At 38.7% G+C, this 17,389-nt stretch overlaps 1 protein-coding gene across 1 annotated transcript in view; it reads right to left on the bottom strand.

Annotated features, from left to right (window-relative positions):
• Positions 1-17,389, bottom strand: part of grm4 (glutamate receptor, metabotropic 4) — a 206,522-nt gene that overhangs the window by 40,758 nt on the left and 148,375 nt on the right. The window contains exons 4-6 of the mRNA XM_032513076.1: positions 1,947-2,082; positions 1,587-1,741; positions 1,109-1,249 (exon numbers count right to left, since the gene is read on the bottom strand). Of these exons, the coding sequence (XP_032368967.1) occupies positions 1,109-1,249; positions 1,587-1,741; positions 1,947-2,082 (432 nt within the window). The remainder of the gene's footprint in view (positions 1-1,108; positions 1,250-1,586; positions 1,742-1,946; positions 2,083-17,389) is intronic.

Raw genomic sequence — 17,389 nt, forward strand, 5'->3', positions numbered from 1 at the left:
ATCTGAGTGGGTGGCTGATCTTTAATGCAAATCTACATTGCCCATTATCAGAAACCATTCATCCAATGTTCCAAAGGCTCGTGCTGTTTATCAATCTGATATTTCAAAAAAGTACCTGAGAAAACATTTGAGAACCCTTTTGCAATTATGTAATCATATAATGTAATCTGAAAACTGATGCCCTGGTTAAAAGACAGTATTCTGTCTACAATGGAGTGCAATGGAAATTTCAAAGTGACCCAAAACTTTTGATCGTAAGTCTATACTGTATACTGTAGTTAAATTTCTTTGTATTGGCTGATTGATGTGATTGACCAGTTGTTTTAACCTGTTCTATTATGTTCAATTAGTATAAATATGCCCGTTGCCAGGCACAAATGCCAACAACAAAAGAAGGATTGCTGGCCCGGCTAAATAATTTTGTCAGGAATATCTTGAATGCCCCTCCGATAACCTGTGAATAAGAATTAACAATGTACTGTAGATAATTATGCCACTCATAATAAGCATGTGCCTCACATCATGACTCCCAAATGATTGACATTGTGATGTCCATCCCTTTGGCTGTCATTAGAATGAATCATCTTATATATTAACCACTATTAGTGCAGCAAAATGGTTAAGCAATTAAACAGAAATAATATGAGGGCATAAGGGAGATTAGTGCAAGGAAACCCCCAGGTAACACTATTATATCCCTCGTCCCCTAAATACATGTTGGATGACTTAATTGGTGTTTAAATCTTTATAAAATGTGCAGTGTTTTTCCAAGTTAGGACAAATTGTGCTCTCCACAGCGGTATAACACGTATGGCACTGACTGAGCCTGAAGCTTGAACCATGCAGCCCAGCTGAGCCATCCACTTGTTATGTGGGTAAACACATTGGACTCAGCAGAAATACTGAAATGAGCTGTGAGATAACTATAGTTTGGAATATTGAGTGTATAGGTGCTCCACTTTTTATAGGTAGGCAGTGCTGTCAGAACACACCGTGAGCCAAATGTGTCACCTCCCTCAAGACATCAGAGGAATGTTTCTCACACTGGTTCAAAGTTTGAACAAAAGACACGTTAAATAGCTTTTTCGACAACACGAGAGTATCTTACTTGTGCACTTTTTCAGCCCGGACCCTTTCTTCACGGCGTGACGGCTGAGTTTGCAGCTGAAGTTGTTCTCCCAGAACTCAGCAAACCAAATATTCCTTCTGTTGTTTTCCAGAGTTCGGCTGATGAAGTAACGATCAAACCCTAGACAGATCAATGGGTTTATTGTCGCCGACACAGTGAGTGGCAGTGTAAACAACAGTGTTGGTTCAGTCTGTGAGCCAGGGCTCTGATGTGTTCTACAGTAAAATTGATTAAATATAGCACATGTTCAATTTACATTGTTGCTTTGTTTGACAGAAGTTTTGTGTTTTAGACCTTTGATGATTAAATGATTAATGGTTAAGCGTGACAAAGTAACTTTTATCCTCCTGCAAACACATACAGCCGTGCATCACATGAAAAGAATATTTCACTGAAATATGCACATTGTTTTATTAAAACGGGAGATCTGACATATGCACAATGGTCTTCTCTGTACCTTTGATGGACTGCCGCTTGGGCAGGATGGTGACTGCTCCCTCTGCCATCTCCTCCTGGTGCACCACCGGAGAGATCTTTGAGCCCCAGCTGTCCGAACCCACCCAGATAAAATGACCTGTCTGGTTGGCCTTTTTGGCTGCATGGAGTAGCCGCCTGCAAAGGTGAGGAAACAGATGTTGCCATGGATAAGGTCAGCATCCCGACAGGCTCCACTTTGATTTTGTTTTGCAATTCATTACACAGTGGTCTGGCAGCGCCGGACTGAAACGGCTGTGTCCCACGTGCTTGTGCCCCGTCTACTGCGGCCGTGTTTATCGAATCTTCAAAGGAGAGTTATGTAGCTATTACCACGCCGTACCTGATATCGTCTTCGCTGGCAAAAAGTATGACAACTCTTGCATTTGGGTTCTCTCTGAGTCGTCGGATGACCTTGTCAAACTCTCCCTGCTTGGGCTCCCGGGGAATCTTGACAGACTGGGAGATGCAAACACCCCCTAAACACACAGAAGGTTCTACATGTCAATGTGATCATTAATAGAAACTGTAAAACAATACCTTCACAGTATCATATACATCAAAAGAATGAAACATACAATGGATTAAATGTCAATTTACATATTTGTTGTGGGAACTGAATTTAAATGTAATTAGCAACCAAACGGGAGGTAATGAAATCAAGGGTATTGTGTTGTCAGTTTATCAAGGAATGGTTAGAAAACTGAAACTGAGCTGGGAAAATGCTGCACTAACCAGCAGGAAAATTGGCTTCTAAAAGAAAGAACCAGCCTGGCTGTGACAGTTTCAGGATGTAAGCCCTTTTCTTTATCTACAGAATGCCATTTAGCAGTTTTGAGTAAATGATGTGACAATGGGTTGTGGTGTGTATGTTGTTGCTCTATTATTATGAACAGGGAACACATCCCTGTACATTCATATGTAGATTTAGCAGAGACTTTATTTTGAAAGGTACTCAATAACATCTTTGGTGTAACATTTCTTACTTCTCCCATGGTTCCATAAGGGATGTTATTGTACTTTGATGTTCAATATGTTTTCATGTAAAGTTTGGACACTTTCCTGTAAAAGGTCTATGTGTGCTAGATATTGTGGGATATGTTCTATGTTTAAAACTAACTGCTAGGTTTACTTCCTCTTTTTGTTCTTGGAAGGTACGCATTTTGTTCCTGTGACTTACTTTTGGTGATTTTGCTAAATATATGACACTAAGTTACGTGAAAAAAGTACTTTTTGAGCTTATGCTGCATTTGATTACATGGTTAAACCTGTTAATGAGAGCAGATGTTTGTAGAGGCATGTGTGTGTAGCTTTTGATGCTAGAGTGACTGTTATTACGATGTCTGCTAGCATGGAGCATTTAATGACCATTTACGGTTCACATTATGCAAGAGAGACTCTGTGAAGGCTTTTGGTCTGAATCCCTGCTTAGACCCACTCTGCATTCCAAATATGACCAAGTCTTTGAGTCCTTGCAAAAGCAGATTAAAAAGTAAACACAACCAAACCAAAAGGATGTTGTGATGTGTTTTTGTGCAGTCGAAGCAATGTTTCCAGTGCTTCTCCAACAGGATTTCTATGGGGAGATTTAGAGTGCCTCAGTGTGGCATGTTTGTCTGAAGGATTGTTTCCTAGCATCATGCGGCTCTCAGGACAGTGTGGGGACATTTCCAAGACATATTGTTATACACTACATTCTATAGAGAAACACACTGTACCCATCACTGTTATAGATGGAGACCAGAGTCAGAGAAGTTAAACTTTATAAATAACTCTGTGCCAAAGTGAGTCTGTGTTTATTTACAGTGTCAAACAAAAGATGAACTCCACAGCCTGACAAGTTGTTCTCCAAAAACCAATCAAAGGAAACAACCAATGAAATGATTAAACAACCAACAGCAAATGAATTAAAGTTACACCTCCCTCTCTATCAGTCATAACAACCTAATGCATGAAGGTCACACAGATAACAACTACAACAGCAAAAATGCTCTTACCATTGTTATTCTAATAATTGCAAATTATTGTCCTGTGTGTGTGTGTGTGTGTGTGTGTGTGTGTGTGTGTGTGTCGTCTGTGTCGTCGGTGGTGGTGGGGTGTGTGTGTGTGTGTGTGTGTGTGTGTGTGTGTGTGTGTGTGTGTGTGGCAAATCCTATCATTCGGCAGTTTCCACCTAGGCGCCGAGCTCAATAAGAGAGCAGAGAAATCCCGATTTAGATGTCTAAAAAGGTTTTGAGGACTGAGACAGAGACGAGACAGTAAACTGTCTTGCACAGCTGTCACCAATCTTGTTACTGTATGCTTGAGAAGGTCAGACAGAATTTCTGACCCAGTCCTCACACAAAAGTCTGTCAGCCACACAAAATCTGAAAAAGTCCTGAAAAGAGAGCTAATAAGGATTTGTGACAAAAGAAATCAACCCATGGTTGCCGTGTCATTTTCTCCAAATTTATAATCTGGCCCAGTAGTATGTATAGCATATAATATATATATATATATATATATATATATATATATATATATATATATATTTCTTTCAGCACAGATACAGTAAGTAAGTACACATGCAGCATGTTTTGTAAGCTTCTCTTTTCCTCTCAAGCTTAGTTTTCCAGTTAGTCTACTGTCCTGCCTTCATTTCATCCCACCATAGCACAAAATCATTTAATGTTTAACCCACCCGTATCTTTGTTATATGTTCATAATTGCATCAAAAAGAGAAGACACTAGATGAAAAAGCACTCCATTGTGGTTTTGTACTCACTGCTTGCCATAAAATAAAGACACTTTAACTACACCACAGCCTGAATATGAAACTATAAATTTGCAATCCTATTGAATTAGCACTAGCCTCACACCACAGTAAAAGGATAACATTGCATCGCTGCTTTTAATACCCTATAATACTTTTACTCTCAATTATTTGTTACAACAGCAGAAACCAAGCACATGTTTGCAGTACTAAGAGCAGATTCAGCACTGGTGACCACCACTGTAGTGCCAAGATGTACTGAGGGAAATGCCAAAAACATACCGTTTTAGGATTTATGGACTGTTTATTAGATAGATTAAAAGTGCCATCTTGTTTTGGTTAACTCATCCATTCTCATGTGTTCATTTTAGCCAGTTTGTGTTAGAAAGCAGGGTTATTTTAACCTGACGCGCCAGATGACCTGACACACCATCTGAGAAGCCGTCATAGGAAACTGTTTGGGAAAGGGCAGGCACTGGGCACTTTCAAAAAAATACCTGGCAGATAATTGGATGAACCATTTGTCTGTCACACCTGCCATTGTTGTTATGAATGAAGAGTCACGGCCGTCAAACACACCTATACCACAACCGCAGCTCCTCACCCAGACGCTGATTGGTTCTGTCTGCTGCTGTTCGCACACAAACGCATTTCCTTGAAGCTTGACAAGATGGAATTTTTGGGTGATAAGTTTTCCCCCGATTTTCACATGATCTTGTGGTATCTCAAGAATCCAGCAGCCATGCAAGGTAAGGTTTATTTTACATTTGTACGGCAGGTAATATTCAGCATAAACAAAAGCTGTGGTAGTGATTGCTAAGAGCAGTAAATGTTTTTACAGTGACCAAAGAAATCTGCTAAATTAAGATACTGTATTTGTATCCCAACTGTAAAGCTCTGATTGGTCAGTTGGTCTTCTAACTGGTGGAAAACCCCACACTGTAACACATTTAACGTAAAGTTTACAGTGACTTACTGGCAACAATTGGCCAGCAAGTTACTGTGAATTCTTTTTACTATAAAGGTACCCTACTTCCATTTACAGTATTTTATGTATTCACTGTAAAATACAAAACAACTAAACAACATAAGATTAAAAAAAGTAAAAATACAGTAGTTTACTTTACTATTTAGAGTACTATAGTGGCTATATTGTACTATTTTTAACAGTAATGCTTTGACTACTGTGATTTCAACTATATTACTTAGACTATTTGGATTTTGTCGTGTTTACAACGTTGTAATGTAAACTTTACAGCATTCTACTGTAAAAATCATGTACATTAATGTTACTGTGAAATCTAAAGTGAATAACTGTAAATTTCACAGCCATTATTTACAGTGCATGAATAAGCACCACAAGATTCGGTTAGATGATTTAGAGGTGAAACTGGGTTAAAGGATTGGTAAAGTGCTTATTAATAAACACAAAAGACTAGATTATGGATAAATGGTTTCCAGTCTGGGTTCTGACAAAGCTGACAGGAAGCATTTGAGGCTGTTTCAGGTATTTTCTTAAAGGTTTCCCTGAGGCCTGTATTTCCTCTTGGACGTGTCATACAGATTTTGACAGGAAGTGCATTATGTGTTTTATCCTAGAAGTGATGTTTGGTATCCCTAAAAATCACACTTTTACTGTCTGGATGCTTTTCATCATCTTTTAGTTTATGGGAGACTGCTTCAGGGCGTGCGTGCCTTGACGGTAGTCATGAGAGCGTTTCATCACTCCAGCCCTTTGTGTGTGTTGATGACCCACCTGTCCACTTGACTCAAACAGGCTCTATTATCGGTCATTTTGGGTTGTTTACTTAAATTGATGGCGTTAGATAAGTGAGAAGCGTGCAAACCGCGTCGTCACTTTGCAGTTTTTCCACATGTCACAGCCGAGGACTATCCTGGGGTTATCTTGACAATGTGTTCACTAAAGTTAATGGAAACTAATAGTGACAAATAGCTGCTGCGGTGTCAGAACAGCCACGGTCATGTAATCTGTCTTTGCCACGACGGCTAAGCGGCTTTCTTTTTCTGCTTTTCGTTTATATTTATATGCCTTCCAGATAACAACAGACATGCTGTGTGTGAGGTCAAGACAAGACATCAACAAACAATGCCTTCCTTTTGTATCTGAATTTCACAAGCACGGAATTGGATTATGTCACAGTGCTCTTACCCTGCAATGTTAACGAAAGAGAAAAACAACTTGGGTGAAAAATATAATGGGTTCTTCCGTGGCCCATGCCACATCCTACCAGCAAGTTTCATGAAAAATGGGTAAGTAGTGTTTCCATAATACTGCTGACAGGCAAACAAACCAAATTATAAGGTTTCCTATGTTATAAAGTTGAACATTTCTTTATTTCTGAAAAGAAAAACACACAATTCAGATTGAAATTCAAAAAATCTAACGGAACATAACGCACTAAGGCTCTCAGGGATTCTGTATTGTTTTCAAGTATATATTCTCCTATAGATCAACTTTTCTCCTTTAATGTCATCCCAGCTAAGCCAGCACATATACAGTCTGACTCAAAGGACGTACATTTCCAGAGTATTGCCTGACATCCAGCATGAGAGTTCCTCCCCTCTCTCTACCTCCACTGATGGGACTTGGCACCTACCAGAACTGTTGTGATTGATATTAAAGACATAAAACAAGCCAGAGTGTTTTCCCCCCTATCTCAGAATAGATAGGTGGTGTGGCCAGACCAGTCTCCAGTGCTGACAGAGCGCTGTGGAGAGAGACCCAGCAATGGGAGACGCATGCAGGCATGAATTGCTTTTCTGTACTCTTTTGTGTCTATTGTTTGGGGACGTAACCTCTTCAAATGTGAATGTGGCACCTGTTCACATCAATGATGCATTAGTTGTTTTTTTTTTTATTAAATGTGTAAAACCCTGGACTTTAATAGCTTTCTATTTAAACTGTGGTGTCACTTCCTTCATTCTGCCTGTAACAGCCCATTTCCCATTTCATGGCTTTTATGTAATAATTCAAAGTAAAATTATAATTTCCTGCATAAGTCAGGACTTGTAAAAACAGCAGTGAGCTTGCTAACCTTGCAGCAGTAAAAAAAAAAAAAACGACAGCTTTTTAATTCCACTGAATACAATGCTTTTTCATCTGTGCTCTAATTTGAATGCATTATGTAAAGACCTCTTTGCCAGGGAGTAAAGTTATTCAGTGGAAAAAAAACAAGAAGACACAGATGTCTTCATGCTGAATACAGATAGCACTAAATCACCAATAATGATCAGTTATTGCTGGGTTAACGAGGTGCTCTGTCAGCATGCAATTGGATCATGTAGATCTTATATGATCTGAGGTAACATGACATTCAAAATGACATGTGTGAACTATTTATCATTGTAATGTTCTGAGCAGCTGTGCTATTACAAATGGAATGTGAACTGCTGAAAAGTCAGAAAAGTTCACGGAAGAGTTTAAGTACCTAACTGACAACATATCCAAAGATCCTGAGAAACTGAAAGTAACTTTGTCTGTGATGTTTTTACCTTTCTGCTACATATACAACACAAAGAGTAATCTTCAAGTTTTGCTACTTGTTTTGCATCATGAGGTTGTTTTTCATGGATATGTGAGGAGATTCGGAATAATCTCTTCCTATGAATTATTCCCTTTCCGTGCCAAGTGTATACTGTGTAACTTGCCTATGCGAGTCTGAGACGCCAGAAAATAATTCCCATCCAACGATGCCATATGTTTCAAAATACATTTGCAATATTTTCCGCTGCAAGCCCTATCAGCATGGCTGGTTGTAGACTTTAATCTGTTATGTCCATGCTCAGTTCATGTTCAATTAAACCACAGAAATACAATAGTATTAAGTCTGAAAACGCAATTTGTTGTGTCTCTGCTCCACTGACTTTCCTAATTGTACATCTTTCCCCTGCTATTTGTTCACCACACGTCTTTTTGTGTGTTTAGTCAGCGGAGCCACTCAAGTAAATAATTAACCAGTTGGAACGCACCATCTTGACTTCTTTAAAGCGCTAGATGCTTCTGACTTTACAGGATTGTTTTATTTTTGTGCTTTCGCAGCGTGCAAAAGTTGGTAGATCTCAGACTTCAGCTTGAAATATTGTGTTAAATCAAGTGAGAGCACATACAGTCCATTACCAGCCATGCACAAATTGAAATAGCAGTCGTGTGATCAGTGATGTGTGGCATACACTGTACAATGATATTTGGAAAAGAACAATTTAGAATGTACAACACAAGACGAAAAAATCAAATGATAGGTTTTCAGAAATAGGAATGTTAACAGTGTGCTATAAAATGTCTGCTTGTATGTAATGTGTATGATCTCTCTTTATTTGGCTGTACCACAGATATTTGCATGACATGGTTTGTGATAGCTACTTCAAAAAAACACTGCCAAGGCTAAATAGGTGAAAACTTAAAAATTAGATTTAATTCTGCTTATGCCAGGGATCTTGTGTTTTTAGCCTTGTTTGTTGGTTTGTTTGTTGGCAGGCTATCTCCAAAACTTAATTACAGATTTAAATGGAACTTGGTGGAGATTTTAGCTAGTGGCCAAGAAATAAGTCTCAGTTTTTTGGTGAAAATCTGGATCCAGGTACAGAACCAGGTATGTTTTTAAGGGACTATTTCACATTGCTGAATGTGCTTTTCTTTTTTGCGTATCCTATTTTCCTACCATACGTATGAAACTACAAATATTATAATGTGATAATCCACATTTCCATATTAATAATGGTTTAAAAACACTGTGAAATGTGAAAGAAGTTGTTTATAATGTTTGCAGTCCCCCCTTAACTTGACGAAGTGTTTTGGGTTCTTTCAGCTCATTGTTTTGGTTTTACAACCTACAAATGTTTTGTTCACACATACCTCACATTCTTGTTTTTTTTATCTGCAGCAGTCTCCAGCATAAACAGCTCAAAAGAATGACGGCACGCTACTTGTCCAACACCACATGACAGACAAAGTTAGCTGGAGATCATAATGAAAGCTAATGTTTCTACCTATTTGTTGCATGCGGAAATACAGATGATGTAAATGTTGTGTTTACAGCCTGTTCCACTGCCCCCAAGTGGCCAAAATAAATCAATTAATGCTGCTTAAGTAAAGTTACGGGCTAGCCTCCCTCACACTAAGAATGATCATTACATTACATCACATTACATGTCATTTAGCTGACACTTTTATCCAAAGCAAAGGTACAAACTCCAGACAGCAAGACGTAAGTGCAAGTAAATTAGCTCTAAATAACCCAAACTAAAAAGAGCCATGTGAAAGTGCATCTGTAATTATTATTTTTTTTGGTCATCCAAGATGCAGTCAGAAGAGATGTGTTTTTGACCTGATGAGAAGCCTGTGTAGGCTTTTGGTCGTCCTGATGTCAATAGGGAGATCATTCCACCATTTAGCAGCCAGGACAGCATTATCATTAATTTAATCTTTAAAATAAGCTCTACAACATACATTTTAAACTCTGTCACTGATGCAGGCCCTAAGAGAACAGCGAACACTTCCTTGATGTCATTATTTCCCCCCATTGTCCCTCAACAGTGGTACTAGGCTAATCCCTTTAGCATACCAGATGCTAAATGCCGAGCATTGCACCTCTACCCATAATGGATCTGTGATGTTGGATAAGAGTAGCCAAAAAACATTGAAGTACCAGAGACCTATGTTTGAAAGCCCAGAAGACCTTTCTATATCTTTACCTAGAATTGTCTCAGTAGGTCAAAGTATGAATACACATGTAGTGTACTCTATTTATTCTTTATTTGGCTTGCTTTTGTCTCTCCACAGCTCCAGACTGGACACCATGGGCTGTTAGGACAACAGTGTCTACTACCGTATGTGCAGGCTAGCGTGGTGCTGTTGTATGCGATGAGTTTTATAATGTGAGGTGTTAATGTAGAGGACTAAATAATATGAATGCCTTACAAAAATGGATTTCAACACAGCAACCCTAACCCTATTCTATTCCTATTTAATGTGTTTTTTTTTTGTTTTTTTTGCTGCTGTGACAAGGGCATTTCCCCAGTCAATAGGTCTATTTTACCCTATCTGTCTAGACGTGCCTCGGCAACTCCCTTTCATACTAACCGTACATGCAGACTTTAACACCATTCTAGTTTGATCTCATTCCTCACTCTTCTCTCTTTACTGAATCACTGAATCTCACTGACATTTTACAGTAAACTTTGGCTATATTCTGAATGATCATGTTATGATCTATTACCTATTCTGTTGTTTTTTTGTTTGTGTGGCATCTTGTCCAGGACCCCCCTCGAAAACGAGATGGTACATCTCAAGGGGTTATCCTAATAAAAGAATTTCAAAATTACACCACAAAAAAACGCCACATTTTATGCCCCAAAATCGTACTTTAGAATTGAATGGACAAGTCTCAACAAAAGGTAGCATTTGTGGATAAACTATTTTAGATTGTACAGGGGGTTTTTCTTCTCTGAAATCAAAAACATTGATGTTTTTAAATAAACTGTCTGCTTTTTATACATTGCACAGGTTTCGTTTTTACAAGCCAATCTCAGAATTCTTTATTTTGGTTAATTGCAGCTGTGGTGATACTTCATAATAAAGTACAAAAATAAAATATTTCCTAGAATGGTTAATTAACTGAAGCACAAAGTAAAGAGGACAACTGGCTTCAGGGCTTCTGACACATCAGTGTCTCTCATTGAAAGGCTTGTTGTCATTCTGCTTTTAATAAAATAAACACGCATAGACTCACACACACACACACACACACACACACACACAGATTTGGAAATGAAGTTGCGTCTGTGCGAGCACACTTATATTTCATGCTCAAAGTCATATACTAAAATTTCCTCTCTCTTTTACAAAAAACTAACATGCAGTTAGAGCTTCAGATGGAAACCTAAAATTAATAAAAATCCAACATACACTGTAAAAAATTATTTCCCCTTTTTGTTGACTCAACTTGTGTTTTTGCGTCCAGTCAACTTTCAACTCAAAACTTTTCAATATTGTTGTTGAGATAACATGCATATCTGTGTTTTGCTCTGAAATTCTAATATACAGATGACACAACTGAGCTATTTTTGTCGTCTCAAAATGAAGTTGAAGTTCACTCTCTGGTTCAGCTCGCGACGTCATTTTGCACATGCGCAGACCACATTAGTCAATCTGTCTTCCAGAGCGGCAGATCAAAGCGTTAACGGATCTCTCCTCTATCGAAGGACCGAGCTATTCACTTTTGGCGTAAGTAAACTTTTTCCACTGTCAAGCTAATATTTCAGTATAATTTTGAGTTTTGTCTTTACTAAGTGAAAGTTGTAACGAAATACTGTGAACTGAGCATACAAACCTACAATATAACGTGCAAGCCCTTATTTCAAAAACTAAAGGGATATGTTAGCCGTAGGCGCGGGAAATTAACGAACATTGCACTTTTTACATTAACTAGCTAACGCTAGCTAACCAGTAGTAGCTAGCTATGTAATGACCAGCTAGCGTTATGTGGAGAAATTCTATACTTGCCTTCAACTAAAATGCAAGTAACAAACTAAACCTCTGAATGTAGCTAGCTAAGTTAGCTAGCCCAAATGTTGACACGCTATCTAACGCTAGCTGGTCTGACAAGCCTAGCAAGCTCCATGATACCGACTAGCGTTAGGTCATGATGAGACGGACTTAGTTTAAAAACTACCCATACATATAATGGCTTGCTATATATTGAAATGTATACGGTGCAAGTATGAACAAGGACGACAGCTTCGTCGGCATTGAATTTTCTTGCACTGCATCTATGTTGTGAATTCCTCACGTACGCTACGGAGACTGTGTAGGTTACAGTGGGTGTAATTACGGTTACGTTAGTTACGTAGGGAAGTTACGTAAGAAATCCCCGCGACGCCTTGTGTTTACGGCGGTCGCCCGTTCAGAAGTCCGAAACGATGTAAGTTTGTGCTCTATATTTAGCTATTGTTGTAGCAGATTAAGCTGTTTCTGTGTTGTTTCATTCAGCAATGAGTACTTAATGTAACCATTTTACCCTGTGATGTGGAGCTGCTAGTTTATCTGAATTTTTCTAGCTTGCTAACTTCCACTGACATCACACATGTTACTGGCTAGTGTGTGATACGTTTTCAGGACTTTAATCCTTACTGTGATGGAGAGGATTATCATTTTACTTGCACAGTGTGATAACTGTACATTTTAATTCAATGGGCAATTGTAGCACAGAAATAATAAACTAACAAGTTACCTCACGTGTGCGCGTGTGAGTGTGTGTGCGCGCGCGCGTGTGTGTGTAAAAAAGATGTAGGCCTTGTAAACTAGGGAAAGGGTTGACTATTGCATTATTTTTGATTAACATTAAATAGCCTTCCAACATAGGGCTTAGTCCTATTACATTTCCTGAAATAACAAGCTTGTCTAACAACACACCTATGCTATTTGTTTGTATTTTAAGCCACGCTAATGCAGTATTTTTGTCTCTTTCTTCAGAAACAACTGACCAAAGATTCATTCAGTGGCCTGATTGATGCAGTACCTGTCAATTTTTTTGTTTTTCCTCAGCAAATCAGCGGAAAGTAAAATGGCCTTACAAAGGTTAGATCGATAGTCAATGGAACTACTTTCCCTTTTCTCTGCATGTACAAAGACTGTCCTTGCACCCTCAAGACCCAAGCAGCTTTAAAAAAACATTTGGTTTCCCAGCATGCCCGAAAAATTCACTATGAGCCTGTAAATGCACAACTGTTGTGTGAACTGTGATTTTTGTGAACCTTTCAACCTTACAAAATACTTTGTTCATTTATGAAAGCATGTTATGAAGGGAACAGTGAATTGTCCTTTTAAACAGTGCTCTTTCAAATCCATGTCTACAACACTTTTAAGGCTCACAGAGCAGGTATCACCATGTGCCCAGTGTAGATGAGTAGAAACTGATATATTATTTGGAAGTGAGAGCCATGCGTAGTCACTGACCAGATTCAGTGAGATTCGATCATTTAGAGGATGATATTGAGTTAAGCCTAAACTCTGATAATGATGATTATGAGGAAGAGGACATTGAGGAAACTTAAGTATAGTCTTGCTTCTTTATTCTTACGAATGCAGACAGTTTTACATATATCTAAATCTGCAATATAAGATATAGTTGATGAACTTTACCAAATAAGTTAGCTCTTGGGTTGTTTATTGATGATTTTGAGGTATGTAACTCTTTAGGTACTGCCGAAAATGACTACAAGGATGGTGGTGTGTATTGGGTGATTGGTAATCTACCTTTTCAGTATAGGTCCTCTCTTTCGTCTATCTTGAAACATTGTGTTGCAGGAAAGACATCATCACTTTTGGATATGATATGCCCTTATTGACAGCACATTTTCTCTGAGGAGAAAGGAGATCATTGGGGAGGAGCCATTGGACAAGGATCCAAAGCCAGGTGGTCTGCTTTGTTCACAGAGCACAGGTTAGTGTATTATTAAAGTGACTTGTATTACATTCTTCCTTTTGTATATTCTGCTTGTATATAATATTTTGTCTCCATGTTTTTTATGCAGATGAAGCAGAATTCTGGCGGATGTCTCCATGAACCTGAAGCAGCCATTTTTTGACTGCCTAGATGAGTTTGTCCTAAGTTCCTGCGTCTTTACAGACAGAGACTGCAGGTGTCAAGGAACTTCAGCTTTTTAATGAGTCTCTAGATGATGAGTAGTAATAGTTTCCGTTCAGTAGTTTGACTGGCCTTTTAGGAAAAGTCTGTTCACTTGACAGCCACATTTGGTAACACCTTTTGAGCATGTCTTTCAGATTATTAAGTACAGGTGCCTACAATACACATAGTCATTGTCGAAGTGTCCTTGGGCAAGACACTGAACCCCGAGGTGCCCCGGTGCTGCGCATCGGAGTGTGAGTGTGATGAATGTATATCTGATGAGCAGGTGGCACCTTGTACGGCAGCCCGGCCACAGTGTATGAATGTGTGTGAATGGTGAATGTTTCCTGTAGATGTAAAAGGCTTTGAGCAGTTGTTAAGACTGGAAAAGCGCTATATAAATACAGCACATTTACATAGGAAGATCATAGCCACAAAGTATATTGCTAAAAAGATTGGTATGTGTATCTCCCTAACAACATTAGAACATAAACAGGGCATGATGACATTGTCAGATTAAGAAATTATTTTAGTCTGAAGTATGACTTTGAACTTCAAATATTGCCTTCATCAAAATAGCCACCTTTTTCAGCAGTTACAGCCCTAGCACAATAGAAAAAGTGACAGCTAGAAAGGTATTCTATGCATGCAAAAAGTGTCTATTTTGCAACCCAGTATTTTAATGGGAAGCATCTTTCATGATCAAAGCGCAACAACGGTAAGGAGTAGTATGAAAAGCCAAATATCCACGCAGGGAGGTTGGTTTGGGGGGTGGATGGGTCAAACAACACAGGACTTTCACCCCGGAGACCGCGGATCATGTCCCGGCGTGTGACGTGTCCTTTCCCCTTTCTTCTTTTCCTAAACCCAACCATCACGTTGTCATGCGTCTCCCAGTGACGTTTCATTTCCCCGTTGTTGCGTCCCCCAGAGACTGCGGATCAAGTCCCGCACACAAAAGAAACAAGATAAACGTGTCCCTGTACACGAATCAACAAATAAAAAATAACTTGACCATTTCACGAACTGCCGTGAGGCCGTGTTGTATTTTGATGAAGGCAACATTCGAAGTACAAAGTCATGATCAAAATCATTATTTCTAACTCTGACAATAGCTTCATGTCCTGTATATATTCTATATGACTAATCTCATGGATGTTTTTGTTCAAAAATTCAAGGTGATCCCACATTTTAAAGGTAGAGTAGATTTTTTTACTTCTGTAGCACTGATGTCTTTTTGGTCTGTATCCCTCTTCATTGTCTGTGGCTTGGGTTGCTTCTCCTATGTTTTTAAATTGTCTAGCCAGTAAAAAAAGGCTTTTTAAATATATTTGACGAAGAGTGCATTGGATTTCCCTTTTTTTTCTACATGTAATGTATTTGAATTTATTTTTTTTACATTTACATTAGTTTGCATCAGATATTTTTATACACAAGTTTGCAATGCATCTTGAATTTTCATTGAAATCTATTCTTATTACTTTGTTGTGTTTTTAGCCACCCAAAGAGAGTGAGGCAGTGAAATGAATGAACGTCGGAATCTTGGTGGTCACAGAGGAGGATCCTCAACGCCCTGTCCCCAAGGAGATGATGGATATTGCACTGATTCTGGAGGAGCATATTGTTCTTCAAGACCTGAAGGATGTGCCCAACGCATTCGCCCTGCTGATGGGTCTTCTCTATGCCTTCAACATCCACTACTCAAAAGGGCTCAAGTACATGTTTGAGGTAATACAAAAGGTAATAATGAACATTGGTGGAGATACTTGCTCTACAAGAGTTAATGGACTCCGGAACAAGCTCATGTCCAAGAGCCTGTGAAACTAAATGATTGTTGATCGCATTGTAAGTTCTGGAAAGCACACAGTTATGTATGTGCGGACTAGGTAGTCCAGATAGTTTTCCCTATCTCTCAAAGGTGTTTGATTCTGAAATGGATTATACAGTCCTGGTTGTTTTTATATTCCTCAAAAGTGCCACCTGTTATTTTGCCTACGTGGTTTTCATGGTGTTACTGTTCCTTTTATTTTAAGTGTGCCTTTTAAGACCTTGTGCCCTAGTAAGGTCATTCGTGGGATGAAAAGGAGAAAACTATTGTCATTTGAATATTGTTTTACTCACTCAAATAAATAGCCTTGTTAAGTTGCTTTGTCAAACATTGCATGTTCTGGTAAGTACACTGTTATGCATGTATTAGCTGTTGATGCTGAGGTGGACTAGAAGTCCTGAGAGTTGTTTTGCTCTGTCTCAAAATAGGCTGTTTTTTTTGCTTCTTGTCGACATATGTGACTGTATATCTTATTCAATTTTTCCACCGTCTTGCACACTCGGGTATTCGTTATCTCACACACACACACACCACACACCACGCACACACACACACACACCACTCACACACTCAATCACTTCCTCTCTCTCACCACTCTCATCACTCTCTCACACCACACACACACACACACACACAACACACACTCACTCACTCACTCTCTCACTCTCAAACACACACACACTCTCCCTCTCAACACACCACTCTTTCACTTCTCAACACACCACACACTCACTCTCTCTCACTCTCCGTCTCACACAACACTCACCTTCACACACACACCACACTCACTCTCTCATACAAACACACTCACACACGCACACACACAACACATTCTCTCTCTCTCTCATTCTCTACTCACTCAAACACACACACAACAAGAAATCCTTGTGTTTATGCTGTGTCTTACCAATGTTTTGCATTGAAACACTTGAATTTGTGAATAAATGTTTTTGGTTATTCTTGTCTCACACTGTGTCTGTGTAAACTTAAAGAATAAAGTTGGAAGAACTTAGATTTTCAAGGCAACCGAGGCAACTTACTTGATGTTAATTCACAAACAAAGGAAGTCAAGACAAATAAAAGCTTAGTCAAGACAACTTCAAAATGCACATTAGCCCCACTATATACTGTTGTTGAACTAATGTAAATTGGAGTTGACTCCACACAATCATTAGTCCATGTAATCCATATATAGAAGTGGATCACTAAATTGAAAGTTGTGTTAAAACAAACATTAGTTGACTGAACAGTATTAGTTAAGTGAACTTGCAATTTTGTTGAGAGAACTGATTGTTTCTTTGTTGCAACTTAATAAGTGATTCCAAACAACTTAGAATTCTAAGGCAACCAGGTTACACATATATTTAAGTTGAGTCAGCAAATATTTTTTTACAGTGTATGCGAAAGGGTGAACAGGGAACTATTAAAATATAAACGTCTAGTGTTGGTTTTTCTGAATGTTTTGATAGATTAATAGACTATTAGATAGATGGAATAGATAGATAGACTAATCACACATTAAATTTAATTTTAACGTCACTTACACCGCAATATTGTTT

Source organism: Etheostoma spectabile, chromosome 4, assembly GCF_008692095.1.
Source record: "Etheostoma spectabile isolate EspeVRDwgs_2016 chromosome 4, UIUC_Espe_1.0, whole genome shotgun sequence".
NCBI classification, from domain to species: Eukaryota; Metazoa; Chordata; class Actinopteri; order Perciformes; family Percidae; genus Etheostoma; species Etheostoma spectabile.